Source organism: Berghia stephanieae, chromosome 6 (genome assembly GCF_034508935.2).
Source record: "Berghia stephanieae isolate SIO BIC M18660-M18661 chromosome 6, UCSD_Bste_1.3, whole genome shotgun sequence".
Lineage (NCBI taxonomy): Eukaryota > Metazoa > Mollusca > Gastropoda > Nudibranchia > Aeolidiidae > Berghia > Berghia stephanieae.
Window position 1 is genome coordinate 34,833,720 of NC_088365.1, and position 20,029 is coordinate 34,853,748.

At 34.2% G+C, this 20,029-nt stretch overlaps 2 protein-coding genes across 2 annotated transcripts in view; one reads left to right on the forward strand and one right to left on the reverse strand.

The window, feature by feature from the left end:
* LOC144974938 (3-hydroxyacyl-CoA dehydrogenase type-2-like) overlaps positions 1-1,363 on the forward strand; it is a 16,613-nt gene extending 15,250 nt beyond the window's left edge. Inside the window, exon 6 of the mRNA XM_078918471.1 lies at positions 1,228-1,363. The gene's annotated coding sequence lies outside the window, so the exon portion shown is untranslated. The remainder of the gene's footprint in view (positions 1-1,227) is intronic.
* LOC144974937 (ELKS/Rab6-interacting/CAST family member 1-like) overlaps positions 517-20,029 on the reverse strand; it is a 66,913-nt gene continuing 47,400 nt past the window's right edge. Inside the window, exons 14-18 of the mRNA XM_078918468.1 lie at positions 17,273-17,408; positions 16,785-16,916; positions 15,132-15,292; positions 13,235-13,382; positions 517-12,978 (exon numbers count right to left, since the gene is read on the reverse strand). Coding sequence (XP_078774594.1) covers positions 12,418-12,978; positions 13,235-13,382; positions 15,132-15,292; positions 16,785-16,916; positions 17,273-17,408 — 1,138 coding nt within the window. The 3' untranslated portion in view covers positions 517-12,417. The remainder of the gene's footprint in view (positions 12,979-13,234; positions 13,383-15,131; positions 15,293-16,784; positions 16,917-17,272; positions 17,409-20,029) is intronic.

A 20,029-nucleotide genomic window follows, 5' to 3' on the forward strand; every position in this document is an offset into this window, starting at 1 on the left:
CCCCCCCCCCCCCCCCCCTCGGTTACAGTTACGCGTGCCAAAACATCCGGCATTCGCCTTCTCAGTCAAGCCGTTTAGCTTTATATCTAATCTCTTCCAGCTGGGTGGGGTTCCTGACCTCCCATAGTGGGCAGGGTACTTACTGTGTCTTCTATCCCCCTATATCTGTTTTTCAACATGTTTTCTGTCATTGTCTTGAAATGAGATTACTTGAGTTTTGTCCTGGCCCTAAAGCAACAAACAAAAAAAAAAAAAAGTGTGCTCTTGGAATCTACACCTGTTCCCTATTTGAACTAATTCCCCTTTGTCTTCCTTTTGTCTTGGGTTCTTTAATTTTAATTTTAGAACTTTTTACTACCCCTCTTCTTCCTTTTTACTGGCACTGTTATGATCTAAATGTGTCGCAAACGTTTTAAAAACCCTTAAAAACTAACAAAAAACATCATTTAATGGATTTGATACCTACCGTAAATGTCCCACCTTATTTTGAAGACAACAGATTTTAAAAAGACAACATTAGATTTAAAGAACATTTATTAAGATAATATACTAAATGAGGCAATTTTCATCTTTATAATATATATTCCATAACCATGATAAACAGCCCAAATGGGGTTTATTTCTATTGGATGTTCTAGAACATGAGTGTCTTTTTACTTCTGTGAAAAAACAAAGTAGAATATCAAATTAAACACAAAGTTCTATATATTCAATTACAAACTTTCAAAGCAATATATTTAATACGATATGATTCATGTATCCATAATGTACAACCGGAACCAATGTTTGACAACAACAAAAATCAAAAACATCTTTGGCATCTCTTAAGCATTATTACACTAGCTTGTCAATATTATTGCACTTTGCCTTGCAGCAAAACAAATCTCCACCAATCAATAATATTCGATTCCATTGACATACTATATTTGCCTTAATATATTAGTGATGACTATCAACTGTACTGTTAAATTCCTGTAAAATCACCATGTCTGTAAACAGCTTTTCCTCAATGGGGTATTATATACTTTCTCTATCACACTCTCTCTCACACACACACATACTCTCTCTCTCTCTCTCTCTCTCTCTCTCTCTCTCTCTCTCTCTCTCTCTCTCTCTCTCTCTCTCTCTCTCTCTCTCTCTCTCTCTCTATTTATAACAAATTGCAAACCAGTTGTATTATACACTCCTTACTTTTTTAATGAAAAAAAAAATGCTTGCAACTTTCAGGTCTTTTCAGTGGAAGTAAAAAGGAAGATGGAAACATGAACTTGAATGATTACAGACTTGTATCCAACAGCAAAGAAGACTAAAGACTAAATACATGTTGGAATGGCTGATAGCCTCTTTCACTTTATTAGTTTCATTAAAATAATCGTTCTAAACATCATAAGATGTAGATCTACTAATTTTAAGTGCTTGTAAATTTTGGTGCACCTATAACTTTCGATATTCAAAAATCACCATCAGCATCGCATGGATTTTAATTAATACGTATTAGTATTAGTATTAAAAATAGATGTGAGCATCTGTGTTCTTGTGTGATATTATTATATTGGTACTTGATTTATTCCTAGATTTGTTTAATAGCATTCGAGCACTGTTTTACTTTTGTTGTTTTTGTTTTTAAGAGTTTTACAGCGCTTGCAACACATTTAGGTTATATCAAGCGCCAAGTAAAAAGGAAGAAAATGGGATAGTAAAAAGTTCTAGAATTACAGTTAAAGCACCCAAGAAAAAGTAAGATATAGGGGAACTGAGAACAAATAGGGATCAGATGTAGATTCCAAGAGCACACACTATCAAAGTACTTAGTTTGAGACCACCTATAAGTCTCATCTGGACACAAGCACAAAATTCAACAAAGAGGAATACACTCAAATGCTTACATTATAAATTCAAAATAACAAATATAATAATACATAACAGAGAGATGATTTACAAGGAAAAAAATATAATCTCCTAAAACAATAACTATGCATTTGACTGTTCCCCTTCCAGCTAGGACTCCGGCCAGGGCCAGGACAAAACCATTCCAAGACAAAGACAGAAAGCATGTTGGAAAACAGATATAAGGGGATACAAGAGACAGTATGTACCCCCCTGCCCACTATGGGAGGTCAGGAACCCCACCCAGTGTTGTTTTACTTTTACGATCAAAACAATGACAATAACATTGGAGAGTGAAAGTGGAACTGGTATACTTTTGTAAACGGGAGAAATACACATTTTAACGTTGTTAGAACGTGTCTTCTCTCAGGCACTGGTCCGCGCATTGCACTGTACGTATTCACAGGTCTCACCACATCCCCTTTTTCCGCCATCTTGAAAATCCCAGAATAATGACATAATTTTCCAGTCCCGGGCAATGTCATTATCCAGGGGTTTCACTGTAGTAAAAAAAAATTCTAGATTACAGTTAATAGCAAACAAGAAAAGAAAGACAAAGAGGAATGGCACAAATAGGGAACAGATGTGGATTCCAAGAGCATATCATCAATGTACTTAATTTGAGATCACCAAAAAGTATCATCCGGACACAAGCACAGGATCCAACTAAGACAAACACACTAAAATGCTATACAATCAAAACGACAAATATAACAATACATGACAGAGATAATTTACAACAACAAAATTACTATCTCCCAAAATTATTACTATACATTTGACTGTTTCCCTCCCAGGCAAGGACCACAACAGGGGAAACGACAAAACCAAATAATCTCATTCCTAGACATAGAAAACAAGTTGGAAAGCAGATATAGAAGTGTAACAGACACAGTAAGTGCCTCCCTGCCCTCGAGGGAAGTCAATGACTGGTTTATAACCACCTACAAAATCTCACGTAGACAATGACACAGGATATACCAAGAGAGGCACTTTCAAATGATTACAGAGAGTAAGTTTATGTATGAATCAAATGGGATTTCATTCCAGAGCAATGTCAATGACACAAAGCCACATGAATAATACAAGGAGATAGAAGAGACAGCCAGTATGTGGACTGATTATAAACCCATTACCCGAGGAGGCCAAAGTTCCCTGGTGTTAATGGGAATTCCGGGTAGTGAAATTTACTATTTGAAAATGTAAGCTGCATTGAAAATGACCCGATATGGACGTGAACAGAGAAAATTTATTGGTTTGTTGGCAGAACAAGATGATATATGAGTTCGGACTGTCTAGTCATTGCAGAAAGTTTAAGAACAAAAAGTGTGAAATCAATGAATAGGCAGAATTTAAAAGAAACAATGCACCACATTGAATGGCACTTTGTAACTGACTGTTTTGATTAATCTATGCTTCTCACATACTGACAAGCTAGATCCTAACTTATTTTGATGAAATTCGACCAATTTCTCCTTAAAGAAGTTCATGAAAAATGGGTAAAAAGTACTCAGTGCCTTTTCAAGGGCACAACTTATACTATTGAGTGACTAGGTTACAGCAAACGTGATATTTAGCCATACAGAAAGCTATCAAAATATTTAAAGATACTGGAAAATACACAGATAGGAAGAGATCTGGAGACCTCGAGAAACCTCAAAGTGGGATGACTTGTATACCAAGACCGCTGAAACAAGAAATCCTTCGGTATCTTGCCTTGAAATCAATGCTTATTTGCATTCAACGGACACAAATGTTTCCATAAGCACTATTTCTCATCGCTTATCAACAGAACTTGGTTTGAAATCAAGAAAACCAGCTCGTAAACCCAGACTTACCAAAGTTAAGAAAAGTAAACATCTAGCTTTTGCCACAAAGCATAAATCATGGACTGCAGAACAGAGGGAACATTTTTATTCTCTTATGAGAGCATGATTGAGCAGTTTTCAAATCATCAGCATCATGCAAGAAGACCTTCAAACACGAGGTATGATGAAAAGTTCACTATGCAAGTGCAATGTCAAAATGGCACCACTAATCTATATTTTCTGCCACCTGGTTCTACAATGAGAAGAGAACAGTATCTAAATATGCTGAAAAACACTGGTTATCATCAATAAAATTTATATTACCAGTTTGCCCTTCACAAATGCTATTTCATTTGAATTTTTCCTTTTCGGTCTTAAATTTTCTGCAATGACTGTATGTTTCTCATAGCCATGTCATCAGCTTTACAGCACTTGCAACACATTTAGGTCATACCAGCACCAGTAAAAAGGAAGAAAATGGGATAGTAAAAAGATTTAGAATTATAATTAAAGCACCCAAGAAAATGTAAGACAAAGGGGAATTGGTTCAAATAGGAAACAGATGTAGATTCCAAGAGCACACTATCAAAGTACTTAGTTTGAGATCACCTAAAAGTCTCATCCAGACACAAGCGCAGGCTCTCCACTAAGAAGAATACACTCAAATGTTCACAAATCATATGTAATACGTAAACAAAACATAATACAGTGCATAACAGAGAGATGATTTACAAAGAAAAAAATATCATCTCCCAAAATTAACTATACATTTGACTGTTTCCCTCCCAGCTAGGGTATCCGGCAAGGGCCCGGATAAAACCAAGTAATCTCATTCCAAGACAAAAAGAGAGAAAGCAAGTTGGAAAACAGATATAGAGGGATAGAAGACACAGTATGTACCTCCCTGCCCACCATGGGAGGTCAGGAACCCCACCCAGTAAAGCATCTAAGAATAGGTACAGGGAATTGGTTCAAATAAGGAACAGATTCTAAGGGCACACTATCTGTGTACTTAGTTTGAGATCACTCAATGTCTCATCCATACATAAGCATAGGTCCCCGCCAAGCGGAACACACTCAATTGTTTACAAATCATACATATGTAAAAGGAAAAATAATACAGTACATAACAGGGAGATGATTTACAAGGAAAAAAAATATCATCTCCCAAAACTAACTATACCTTTGACTGATTCCCTCCCAGCCAGGGCCAGGACAAAACCAAGCAAACTCATTCCAAGACAAAGACTAAGTTGGAAAACAGATAAAGGAGGATAGAAGACACAGTATGTACCTCCCTGCCCACTATAGGAGGTCAGAAACCTCACCCAGCACGCATACTTTATCCAAGGCATGAAGGACCAAAATAATATTTCATACTAGTACTTTTTTTTTCATTGCCAGACAGTAATGAAGGGTGCTGTATGATCTCCCAGGTATTTATCTGATGTTCTGTTTTTAGGGGTTTTACGATACTTGCAAGGTCAGTTCAGCTCCAATAAAAAGGGAGATAATAGGGGGGAAATTGAAGATATGAAGACAAAGGCACCAAAGAAGTAAGGGTACACAAACAACAAAAACCATCCTCCCAAAAAATGTATACAAAAAAAACGATTAAAAATACTTTGGTAAAAAGTAAGACAAAGAGGACTGGCCCAAATAACGAACAGAAGATTCTATGAGCAGTCTATCAATGTGCCTATTTTGATATTACCTAAAAGTTCAATCCAGACACAAGCAAAAAATCCCACTACGAAGTGTAGATTCAAATGTGTACAGAATATGCTGTATTCAAAATCAAAAACTATAATAGTACATAACAGAGAGACACTTTACAAGAAAAAGAATATCATCTCGCAAACAAAACGAAATAAATTCAACTGCTTCCCTCTCAGACGAGGATCACTGCCAGGACCAGGAAAACAACTGAGCCATGTAAATCCAGAACAAAGACGAGAGCAACGTGTTACGAAAAAAAAAAAACAAAGTGGCCTCTACCCGCCATGGGAGGTACAAGACCCCACAAATGTTCTCTTTTTGTTTTTGGTAGTCTAGACCCCATTAAAATTAAAAATACTTAATAATTGATCTAAATGATCGTTATGTTGATAGCCAAATCTCAACTTAAATAGGGCAAAGCAGTTGTTTGGTAGAACAGAATGAATTTTATTGACAAATACAACACAATTCATGACTACAAATACACTCAAACACACACATGCACATGCACACAAATCACAAATGAGGGCTAGTCACAGGTATGGAAATACTTCCTATTGTTGTTGATGATTTAACAAATAGTAATTTTCTCCCATATATCAAAAGTAATTAAATGTATTACATCACTAATATTAACCTGGTTTTCTTCATCGTTTAAAATAAACCAATGACTATCATTAATAACAAAATACATCCTCCACTACTGAACAGATTCAGGGGGAAAAAAAAAAGATACATGATAGTAAATTTATGAAACGCTTTTCACCTGAGCTTCAAGAAAAGAATGATAAAATTAACATTTAGAATAATAAACAAAGAATCCAAAACTCGAGCAGGTCGTAGTACAAATAAAAGCACCAGTGGATATTGCATAATATACAAAATGCTCCTCACAAATGGGGGGGGGGGGGGGGCAGAACCAGTAATTTCAACAGCCTTTAACATGTGTTTTTGTTGCTCTCTTTTTTTAAGCACTTGATTTAATATTCTCTTCCTAAAAAACAGAAGTAACAGGAGTAAATCTCAAGATCAATCCGTCTTTGTGTGTAGTTTGAAAGTCCTACCCAGACACACATAGAGGATCCCCACAAAAAGGACACTCAAAGAAGAATGAAACGTACATCAGTAACATAAATCTATAACTATATAATTGAGGACTGATTTTCCATGAAAAAATATCTCATGGGATAGTAAAAAGTTCTAGAATTATAATTAAAGCACCCAAAAAAAAAGGTAAGACAAAGGGGAATTGGTTCTAATAGGAAACAAATGTAGATTCCAAAAGCACACTATCAAAGTACTTAGTTTGAGATCACCTAAAAGTCTCATCCAGACACAAGCGCAGGTCCCAATACCTTCTCAAATGTTTACAAATCATATATAATATGTAAACAAAACAATACAGTGCATAACAGAGAGATTATTTACAAGACAAAAAATATCATCTCCCAAAACTCTATACATTAGACTGTTTCCTTCCCAGCTAGCATATCCGGCCAGGGCCTGGACAAAACCAAGTTATCTCATACCAAGACAAAGACAAAAAATCATGTTGGAAAACAGATATAGGGTGATAGAAGACACAGTAGGTTCAGTAAGTCCCACTATGGGAGGTCAGGAACCTCACCCAGGTAAACGATTTCAGGATATTGAGAGAATGAAAGGTGGAAAAGAAAAACAGATACAGTGAAATAACAGACCCACCAAGAGTGACCTTCACAACGAGATAATGGTTGGCGTTGCAAATTATGTTTTAGTTGTTTTTAAGGGTTTTACGGCGCTTGCAACACATTTAGGTTATATCAGCGCCAGTAAAAAGGAAGAAAATGGGATAGTAAAAAGTTCTAGAATTACAATTAAAGCACCCAAGAGAAAGGAAGGCAAAGGGGAACTGGGAACAAATAGGGATCAGATGCAGATTCCAAGAGCAAACCATCAATGTACTTAGTTTGAGATCACCTATGAGTCTCATCCGGACACAAGCACAAAATCCAATAAAGAGGAATACACTCAAATGCTTACATTATACATTAAAAATAACAAACATAATAATACATAACAGAGAGATGATTTACAAGGAAAGAAATATCATCTCCCAAAACAATAACTATGCATTTGACTGTTTCCCTCCCAGCCAAGGAATTCCAGCCAGGGTCAGGACAAAACCAAGTAATCTCACTCCAAGACAACGACAGAAAACAATTGGAAAATGGGTATGGTGGGATAGAAGACACAGCATGTACCTCCCTGCCCACTATGGGAGGTCAGGATCCCCACCCAGGCGTTGCAAATTATATAATGTGTAACATACTAAATTACAATTAGGTTATAAATATATATACCATGAGCTTCTCCAAAATAACCCAAAAAAAACATGGAGATGACGTATGCCTATTATCTTGTTTGGAGATAATTTTTTTATAACAAATAAAAGCTGTCTAATAATAGCATTAAATATGGTACAGTGTACTAAGGCGAAATTTTTCAATTTATCAGTTATAATGGTTGCAATACACTATTCAAAACATTCAACACTATACTGGTAAAAGATTGTCTATGACAAAAAAATCAATTTCGCTATGTTTATATAATATAAAAGACATTTGAATCATAGAAATTGTCCGTCAGTTTCAGTGAATAAAAAAATGACAAATAAAGCCGTAAGAAACTAGCACCAAATCAAAAACAAGATCATTTTGAATAACTTCATATTATTCCACCAAGAGAACCCGATAAAATATAAATCCTTTCCATAGTTATTCAAAATAACTTAATAATGGCTTCTTTTTGTTTTGTCAGACTCGTGTGTTTTTCATTCCTATACGGGGCTGTAACACAATTTAGGTCACATCAACACAAGGAAAAGGAAGGTGATGGGATAATTATAAAATTATACTTAAAAGAGTTAATAAAGTCTGTGTTGCTTTGAAACAGAATCAGAGGTATGGAATGGCTACAATACACACACAAATAACTGACAATTACATACTATACTTTTGTCTTCCATGAAAAATAACCTTTCACAAAAATCCACATTCCTGTCTTTGACTGTCTCCCCCTCAGCATAAAAAAAATGGGATAGAGCCCTGAATAACGATCAAACCGTCTCTGTGACAAGCAAGGGTTGTACCAATATATCACCCTGGTCCTCACAACCAGCACCACATTTATTTTGACCAGCAGATTTTTAATTAAAAAAAAAAAAATTTTTGTTCCTTTGTTTTGTTATCTTTTGACTTTAAAATTTCACAACTCATGACATTAATACATATGCACCAATATGACTTAAGCATGACAACTCCATTACAAATACAATTCAATTTTTTTTTTTAATTGAACACACTAAAGTGAATGCTATGTATTGAGTAACTACACCCAAGTGCAGTGATAATAAATAATATAAATTACATATATAAGATATCATGTTCCTATTAACAAACCATAATGTGTATTGGTTCATGTTATTGACATATCAAAGTTCTCATCAACCCTCTATACAGTATATACAATATTGCATTAAGTGGTACAACTCATGTTACCAATTGTAAAATATAATTTTAAGCTTTATGTCTTACGCTATTTTCAAAAGATGATCAATAAAGAAGGCTGTCCATTTCAAAGCCTGTAATATCACTATATGAAACTCAGAAGTTTTGACAATCCTCATACATTTAAAAAGATTTGAACCCCTAAGCCTTGACTTCATTAAACATATCACAAATAGGAGTCCTTGATTGAATGTTTTTTCTTCACCAAAGAAAAATATTTGGAAACATTCCAGTGTGACCTTAATTCCATTTCTTTGTAAATCCTTTGGTGGAATGACTTCATCGTATCAACTGAGCTGCTGCACTTACGCTTAACATGTGCTATGTTAACATTGAGATATATTGTTTACAAAAATTAGATCAAGTTTTAATAATTTAGAGCAATTTTTGTTCAACAGTAGATTAAACATGCCATTCTTGAAATAAAGGATTGGTCAAATTTATTTTACATTCATAAGTTACTTTTTGCCACTCTCATTTTATTCAAAGTCTGTCCTATGCTTCAAATAATTGGTGAGAGCGAATTACTACTCCAATTTCACTCAAAGTACAAATGTACAGACCATCAGTCTTTAAAAATTGAAAATAACGTTACTCGATGAAGATGATCAATGTTTCAGGTGAGCTAATAGAGCATTGTGACCAAGTTTTCACAAACACCTACATGCATACTGTGAAAACATTTATTTGCTGATATCAGTGATCGAGGCACTTAAAAATTAAATTTTATTCTTGTTTTCCCCATTCTCTTTTATTAATTCGAAAAAGGAAAAGGTTCTAAATCTTAAATTGAATTGAACAATTTTACAGCAGTCATTTATCATAACACTATCATTTATTACAGCACATTCATTTACCATTTATAGATGAAAAGTTGATTCATTTTTCTCTAGATGTAAAATGCAGATATATTCACTGACAGTGATAAACAATGTTAGCTTTTATTATTCTTTGAAGGGTTGCGTGTGAGTATTAGGAAGTTTATAAATGCTATCTTTTCACTCAAAATACTAGGCCATGGTATTTTGAACTACAAATTTTATAACTGATGCCTTGAACAACTCATATCAATATCATAATTGTTTTAATAATGCAATGTTTAAATCAATTTTATTTTCATCACCTCTGAGTATTGCTGACCCAATGTGTATAGATAATGTAACTTTATCATTGTCTCTATGTGAAAACAATCTTTATCTAAATTCATTGCTATCTAATCCACTGGCCGTTGCTTAATCTTAAAAATAAGTAGTAAAATTATAAATAAGAAGAGGGGAAAATGAAAGATACATGTATAAGTAAATATAGAAGTTTTAGATGTAGATTTTATTAATCGCATCAGTGGAGGTAGAAAACAGAATTATGCCAACATTGCTATGGCCAAGATCTTTTTAAGCTTTTAGATATTATTAATCAGAACATAAACTATGTACAACAAGATGATTAAATACAAACAGTTGTACTTAATGAAATATTATTTACCATAAATTATACAAAAAACAAAGAGTTACAGACTCACTGGCAGAAACATTAACATACATCACAAATCAGTATATACATAAAATGTACACAGCGACCTATATACATTCACTCAGCTGGTAAGTTATCAGTGATTCTAAATCCAATAATCTGTTACAATATTATAATAAAACCAATCGAGAAGTCCTTTTATTTTTTTCATGATACTTAAACAACGTCATTCTTTAAATACCTCGTGTCAAAATCTGATGATGTGGATTGCTCACAGTTTCAAAAAGTTGAAAGAAAATTTTGATCAAGAAATTCAAAATTTAATCCAATAAGAGAAATCTATTAAAATTTTCAATAAGTAACAGTTCTCTCAGTCATACTTTTTGTTTGAGAATTACTACCGGTATTTGGTATGACGTGAATAAGTACACAGTGCACGTAAAAAGCAGAAAATTATAAACATTTTTAATGGACAAATGGATATATTTTTAATGGATAAATGGATATATAAGAAATTTTGGAAAGAAATTTCCCTCTTATATTTATGCTTTTATTCATTGGTTTTCTTTTTTAAAATTTATTTTTGCCTTGATTAAGACTGAAATGACATCCTTATTTTGAGAACCTAGTCCTCATCTGTTTACTTCTTTGAACGTATTATATAAGTATGGCTAAAATAATAAACAAATGCAGAGCAACTACTTGGATATAACTGAACTGACAAAAAAAATGTTTCACAACTCAGTACTGCCCTTTTATAATTTTATTATAAATTTGAAGCATAGCATAACGTATATTGTGTTAACAGGGTGAGCCAGAAAATGGCATATAATTTAGCTAATCAAGGTTCAAGTAAAATCAACTATTTCACAAATCACAAATGCATTAGGAAACAAATCTGCCCATTTATGTTATTTTAGACATTTTTAAAGAAAACAACATTTATGTGATCCAATAAAATTGTTTCTTTAACTGATATTAGGAATTTAATAGTGTTAGCAATAATTTCTGCAACCAGGAAAACAGAAAATAATGATTTGGCATAATATCATAGATCTTATATTACCTGCAAATGCAAGTGCACAAGAAGAGGGGGGGAGGGGGGGGGGGGGGAAGAAATTGACCCCATGAGCTTTCTTTCCATTTGTCTAGTCTTAAACTTCTCAAAAAAGTTACATTTAGAGAGGCATGGATTAAAAAAGAAATCACCATCACAACAGTATATTGATTTCCATTTCTACTTTTGACATTTAGGGCTTTATATTTCCAGTGTTATGTTATGTTTTTTGTTTTTGATTTTAAAGGTTTAACGGCACTTGCACACATTTAGGTTATATCAGCGCCAGTAGAAAGGAAGAAAATGGGATAGTAAAAAGTTCTAGAATTACAATTAAAGCACCCAAGAAAAAGTAAGACAAAGCGGAACTGGGAACAAATAGGGATCAGATGTAGATTCCAAGAGCAATCCACCAATGTACTTAGTCTGAGATCACCTATAAGTCTCATCTGGACACAAGCACAAAATCCAACAAAGAGGAATACACTCAAATGCTTACATTATACATAATACAAAAATAACAAACATAATAATACATAACGGAGAGATGATTTACAAGGAAAAAAATATCATCTCCCAAAACAATAACTATGCATTTGACTGTTTCCCTCCATCCAGGACTCCGGCCAGGGCCAGGACAAAACCAAGTAATCTCATTCCAAGACAAAGACAGAAAGCATGTTGGAAAACAGACATAAGGGGATAGAAGACACAGTATGTACCTCCCTGCCCACTATGAGAGGTCAGGAACCCCACCCAGAGTGTTATGTTACTTAAGTGATTGAAACCTGTTCGTGGAATTATGGGATCAAATGAGATATCCAGTAAGGTCACAAATCAGTATTATGTACTGTGGCCCACCCTACATAAACACAATATCCTTTTTGTTTTCACTCATGCTTTCTATTGATATCAATTAAACAGATTGCTATGAAGGGGTGCTGACAATCTCCTGAGCAGTTGTATTACTGGATTCCTGGGTTGCAGGTGGAGAAGATGTATTAACATTAGAAGTTGAATTATTTGACGATGAAGACGGTGAAGAAACCTCACCATTGGTATTTGGTGGATCATGGGTAGTAGAAGAAAGGGGAGGGGGGTCTTGTGTGGGGGCATCTGGTGAGAGTTTTTTTGAGGAAGGAGTGGCAACAGGGCTGTGGTTTGACCCCGTTGGAGAAGAGATTGAATTGGAGTTGGTGGTGGAGGGAGTTGTAGTTTTGTTTATAGAGGTAGATGATGGTGATGATGTGGAGGATGTAGGCTTGTTATTAGCATTGGCACTATCAGGAGAGGGTAGAACTTTATTGTTTGTATTTGGAGAACTAGCTCGACTATTGGCCCTCGATGAAACCCTAGTAGGGGAACTTTGTCGACTGTTGGCACGAGAGGAAACTCTAGTGGGCGAGTTCTGTCGACTATTGGCACGAGAAGATCTCCCTTTTGGTTTTTCAGGAGTAGGTGGCTCTCTCAACCTCATTCGATTGGACATCTAAGAGAAAAAAAAATGTATTAGCTTAAAATAGCATACTGGATTTTAAAAAACCAAATATAATAAAAATATTATATGTTCTGTAAACAGTTAAAATAGTAAAATTAAAGAAGGAAGAAAGTTGTAAATATATCGATGTCAGAAAATTTTCAATGAAATCTTACTTCCATCTCATTATTCAGATAAAAAAACATAACTAAAACAAATCTCTATTTGCCACTATTTGGATCTTTTTTCCCCTTCACCCTCCTCTTACCACATCTCTAAGCTGGACTTGTAGTTTATGTTTGTCTTTGGTAAGTCTTTCAATCTCTTCCATGTTTTTTTGGTTCTTCGTGCTAGTCAACTCCAGCAAGGCAAGGGTGGAATCCTTCTCGCTGATCATGGCTTGGATTGCCTCTTGTCTGGATGATAAAATAAATAGTTTGGTTAAATGAGAGCAATTGATGGTTAAGTGGATGTCATTTACTTCTATGTAAATTGAACCATCAAGGCTGACCACTTCTTGTCCGTTTTTTAGAAAGAGAATTCTGATGTCAGCTTAACTACTTTCATATAACACCCTCTTAATTGAATTATAGTTATTGTTGAGTGACATAAACAAATGCAGTTTACACTGTTCATCCAATCAAATTAATTGGCCAAAGAAAACCACAGTTATGTCATTTATTTATGACTTAGCATTGAACTCATTCTAATAAATCTAGCAGTAATTAGACAACCAAAGCGTTGTCAACTGTCAACACCTTTAACAAAATACACCATCAATTATTTACACACATTAGCTTCACCTTTTCTCTTTTACTTAGGAGGCCTCAGCCATACAGAACGAGTCAAAAGACGGTGAAACAAGCTCAGACTTGGGTCAATGCATCGCCCCATTTCCTTTGAAATTGACTGTGACTTTATGAGGCTAACAACACCTATGGGTGCCATTACAAAAAATCTCTGCCCTGGAAAGCTGGTTTTTATAAAATCGTCAACATGAATGTCAGGCTCAGACAAATTTGCCCCAATTAGCCAGAACTTTTCTGAATTAGAGGGGTAAATAACAAAGAAAAATTTCCCTTCCCTAGAATTTTCTCTCTATTGGAGAGGTTCCCGATTGGAGGTCCCACTGTATTATTATCAAAACCATCTTCAGGTCAATTGCAAACGCCATGTAATGTTTGTTTGTTGTTTTTAAGGGTTTTACGGCGCTTGCAATATATTTAGCTTATATCAGCACCAGTAAAAAGGAAGAAAATGGGATAGTAAAAAGTTCTAGAATTACAATTAAAGCACCAAAGAGAAAGTAAGACATAGGGGAGCTGGGAACAAATAGGGATCAGATGTAGATTTCAAGAGCATACCACCAATGTATTTAGTTTGAGATCACCTATAAGTCTCATCCGGACACAAGTACAAAATCCAACAAAGAGGAATACACTCAAATGCTTACATTATACATTAAAAATAACATATAATAATACATAACAGAGAGATGATTTACAAGAAAAAAAATATCATCTCCCAAAACAATAACTATGCATTCGACTGCTTCCCTCCCAGCCAGGACTCCGACGAGGGCCAGGAAAAAAACAAGGAATCTCATTCCAAGACAAAGACATAAAGCATGTTGGATAACAGATAAAAGGGGATAGAAGACACAGTATGTACCTCCCTGCCCGCTATGGGAGGTCAGGATCCCCACCCAGAAATGCCATGTAAGATTAGGTGGTGATTGGTTTGGTGGATCTGGAGTCTTAGTGGAACAAAAAATTGGGTTTGTCAAATATATAATAATAATAATAATAATAATAATAATAATAATAATAATAATAATAATAATAATAATAATAATAATAATAATAATAATAATAATAATAATAATAATAATAATCATCTATCATCTTCATCTTCATCATCATCATCATCATCATCATCATCATCATCATTATTATTATTATTATTATTATTATTATTATTATTATTATTATTACTATTATTATTATTATTATTATCATTATCATTAAATAGTATTTATGGGATGTAATGGCAGTTGGAAAAGATAGAAAAGATAAAATAGTGCAGGGAAGAAAGACAATTCATTGATGGCTAATACATTCATTTTAGATTATTAGCCTAAGTAAGTGTTCCATAGTTCTCCTCACTTCATTTCATAGACGTCTTCCATGTGCCCTTGCCTCTCTTCACGTAATTTGGTGAGTTGCTGGTCCTTGTCTGTCAATTGAAGTGACAGAAGTGACAGCTTTTCCTTGTCCTCCTCACATTCTTGATGTAACACATCAAGCTCTGAGCGCAGTTCCTCCATCTTGTGTAAGAAGAGCAGTAATAATAAAGCAAATTAAGAATGTAATAACTTCAATTCAAAAAAAGAATAGAATATCAAGACTTGTAACAACTAAATCCATATTCATATTAATTAATACTTTAATAAGATATCCGCAGAGACTACAGTAGAGATAAGAACAGGTTTTGACTAATTGGCATGAATATGAATCATCAATCAAACTGATTGGCTTATTTTCAGCCCTCCTTGTCCAGTTCAATCTGAAGGATAGCGCTTTCAAAGAGATTTTATTACAAGGTATGTGCAGGCCCTGTGGTTATCACAAAACTTTTGTTTTTTTACTATTTCATCCAAATATAAAAACACAATTTTTCTTCTTCCTCATAGTTTTAAAACCTTTGTCCAGGCTCGTGGAAAAAGGAATCGCCCATTTTTAACGTTCTTTTCCTCTATTTATAAAGTTTTACTCTTAAGCATGAGAGCATTTTTCTTTGACAGTTAATGATGGGAGCAAATTTATCAAAAATGTAAATAAATAACAGAAGACCAATGATTGTTGACATTTTGGATTTCCCCTTAATAAAAACAAATTATTTAACAAACAAGAAAACGAACAAATGGTTTCTGTGGGTTTTTTTTTTTGTAATTATCATAGACTAAAAACGTTGTGATTACAACACTGACAAAGAGATAAGGTATCATATTCTGATTATTCAAGGAATTTGAGAACATTTAAGAATTTTTTAAAATCTATCTTTTAGACAATCCTATCCCAATATAATTTATTCTGATATTTATATTTTCAGCACTTTTTTCAATGTTGTACATAGAATTGATAATCAAATTTTTATCATGGTTCAGATGAGTGACTTGCTAAGAACCACACTCATTTCTATGAAGGCAAAAAAAAGCAGTTTGATTATTTTGTTTTTATGAGTTTCACTGCGCCTGCGACACTTTTAGGTCATTTCCGTGCCAGTAAAAAGGGAAAATATTGGATCGTAAAAATAATTCTAGAATTACAATTAAATCAACCAAGAAAAAGTAAAATAAAGGGGGCTGGTTAAAAAAGGGAACAGAGGTAGACACTAAGAGCAAACTAGTTTGAGATCACCTAAAACTTTCATCTAGACACGAGAACAGGATCCCACTAGAGAAATACATACACATGTTTATAAAATGTTATATCAAAATAAAAAGTTACAAGGGTACACAACAAAGAGAAAGAGATAGATGAACTATTTGAAAGGTAAAATATCACTCCCATAACTATTACTATACATTTGACTGTTTTTATTCTCAGTCAAAGATTCCAGCCAAGGGCCAGGACAAAACCAAGTAATCTCATTCCAAGACAAAGACAGAAAAGAACCAAGAAAAGGAAAAAATATATATGGGGATAGCAAAATCTTCTGACAATTCCAATAATTTAAAGCCAGTGAAAATCTCCTCTATGAATTAATCATTGCATCATTCATGATACACAATACTATAGAATATGATCATGACTTACAGCAGCACTTGATTCTTCTATCTGTGACTGTAATTCGGCCATTGCCATCTCTCTTTGGGCTGTGATGATGACACTCTGACGTAAGGCTTCTTCCAACTCTTCCACTCTGTCTGAACTTTTCTTTATCACCGACTGTTTACCAAGCAAAGCAAAATCAAATATATGAAAGAAATTTGCTCACCTACGATGGAGATATAATAGTTAATCATATAGCTAAAAGACCACTTATTTCACCAGCAAGCTTCTGATACAACTAAAATGCAATGTTGATCACCATTTTCCCTTTAATTAGCTTACATTTAGATATATTAACACCTGGTTGGTTTTGTCTAGTTTTGGTAAAAGAGTGAATTAATTTGTAAGACATATATAGTGATAAAAGTTTGCTTTGGAGTGTATGGTTTAAATTGATAAAGAAGAATAAATGTGTGTAGTTTTGGAGTTCAGCGCTATATAAGATTTCATCATTATAATATCTGTTTACTTACTGACATAACAGAGGCATCATCAGTCATTGAGTCCTCTCTCTTTCTTGCCTCTTCCAACAACTGAGCATTCTTCTTTTTCTCTGTCTGCTGATTTCGTTTTAAAGTTCCCATCTTTTGCTTATATTCTTTCACCACTCTTCAAAAAATGGAAAAATGAATGAGATAACACTTATGTTTCACAAAATCTTTAGCTTTTTGACTTTTCAATCCTTTAACTTGAGAATGAGTTAAAACACATTGAAAAGCAATTGTCATTCCACCATTACACAAGTAAATAAATCCGGCCTGTAAATGGGTGTATGAGTGAATTGTCTGAACTTTTTGAACACGCTAAAATAGACCAACCAAATATGGATTAACCAGAACACAAAACATCAATTGACTAGTCAAATCATGTCATTTTCTCCCAATTCATTAATAATAAAATAAGCAGGTCCTTATTTTATGCCACAATTGAAATCACAATTATTTGAGAGAGTCCACACATTGCTGGTCCCCAGTCTGAGCAAATTTTAAAATGAAAGGAAGAGATTAATTCCTACTGCCCAATTCATTAATAAAATAAGCAGGTCCTTATTTTATGCCAAAAATGAAATCACAATTATTTGAGAGAGTACACACATTGCTGGACCCCAGTCTGAGCTAATTGTAAAATGAAAGGAAGAGAACAATTCCTACTTTTTTTAAAAGGATGTGTAGCGCTTGGCACGACAAGCTGTTTGTGTTAAATTTTTAAGCTGATTCTTTCGTTCATTTAGATTAATTCTGAACCCTTTTTCATTCTATGGGTTGGTTATACACCCCAACCCTATGTTTTTCACTGATAACTTTTTTTTAATTTTTTGAGCTAGAAAGTTGAAATTTTATGTAATAGCCAATTGTAATATGAGAATTGTGACCACAAAGTTTTATTTATATCAGTACGATACACCTTGAGTTGGTATAAAATGTCAGATACCCTATTCCTACCTACCCCATGACAATAAAGAGAAAAAAAATAGAATACTCCTATTTGAATCCTGTGGGGTGGTTTTGCACCCCTAAATTTCAAAGGGAAAATATGAGGCTACACTCATTCGAATCCAAAGGGGTTGTTTTACACCCCATCCTATGTAAAGAGAAAAACATGAGGTAACTAAATAAAATGCCTATATTATAAACATCAATAAATAGGCAATAATTTTATAAACCTATTTTGATATTATATACAAAAACACACATGAAATAGAATACACTTGAAATTTGACTCACAGAAATTTCCGCACACAAAACTGTATCTTTTTGGACCTATACGACATGTATATGATATCATCCCAGAAAAGTCCTTTTTTACAAATTAATTAAATCTCTAAAACCGAACTATAGTGGTTGTAGTAGGGGCGGTAATAATGATGATGTGGCAGTGGTTGTAGTAGTAGTGGTAGTGATGATGATGATGATGAGGGGTGGAGGTGATTGTAGTAGTAGTGATAGTGATGATGATGAGGTGGTTGTGGTTGTAATAGTAGTTGTAGTGATGGTGATGTGGTGGTTTTGGTTATAGTTGTGGTAGTGATGATGATGTGGAAGTGGTTGTAAATTTAGTGGGAGTAAGTGGTGATGTGGATGTGGTGGTTTTACTAGTAGTAGTAGTGGTGGTGATGGTGGTGGTTGTGGTAATAATGATGATGTGGATGTGATTGTAAAAGTAGAGATAGTAATTTATCATTATGTGGTGGTGGTGCTGCTGTAGCGGTAGTGATGGCGATTTAGTGGTAGTTGTTGTAGTAGTAATAGTGGTTGTGATGAGGATTTCGTGGTGGTAGTTATAGTAGTGGTAGTAATAAGGTGGTTGTAGTAATATTGGTGGTGGTAATAGTGTGGTGGCAGTGGTTGTCGTAGTAGTAGTAGTAGTAGTAGTAGTAGTAGTAGTAGTAGTAGTAGTAGTAGTAGTAGTAGTAGTAGTAGTAGTAGTAGTAGTTGTTGTAGTAGTAGTAGTAGTAGTAGTAGCAGTAGTAGCAGTAGCAGCAACAGTAATGTTTTTCATATTTTTCTATATTAACGTAGGGGTTAAGATAGGAATAGGTTAACTCACATTTTTTTTTATCATTGGAGTAGGGGTATAAAACCACCCCATGGGATATGAATAGGCACATGAAAATTGGGATAGATATAGGATTAAAGGAGAAAAAGAAGAAAAAGAAGAAGAAGAAGAAGAAGAAGAAGAAGAAGAAGAAGAAGAAGAAGAAGAAGAAGAAGAAGAAGAAGAAGAAGAAGAAGAAAAGGAGGAGGAGGAGGTGGTGTGGTTGTGTGTGAAACAGGAAAAAGAGAAAGAGCAATCATGGTCATGAAGAAAAAGATAACTTCCGCTATGAGCATTCATTCCCCTTTTCATTCGAAGAAAAATATTTATTTCGCATTCATTATTCCGGTTCACTTTCAACCGGATACAAAGAAACCGTTGGAAAGTATATTGTGAACTGGAAAATTTGTGTGTGTAGGTAGCAAAATAAAGTGGAGGGGGGGATGACAGCAAAAAATTCTGAATGCACCCAGGGTAGATAAACATCTTTTTGCTTGTAATCAGAATTCACTACCAATGAGCAATTAGAAAACCCAAATCAATGTTAAGTTCTATTCTTTAAAAAAATAAACTTTATAATATGAATCTCCCAAGACTTAATCAAAATCACATAGGTGCCTAGTAAGACAAACATAAATGAGAATTTACAATTAAATTTGAAGATCAGGAATATAAGACCATTAAGCTGATTCAGC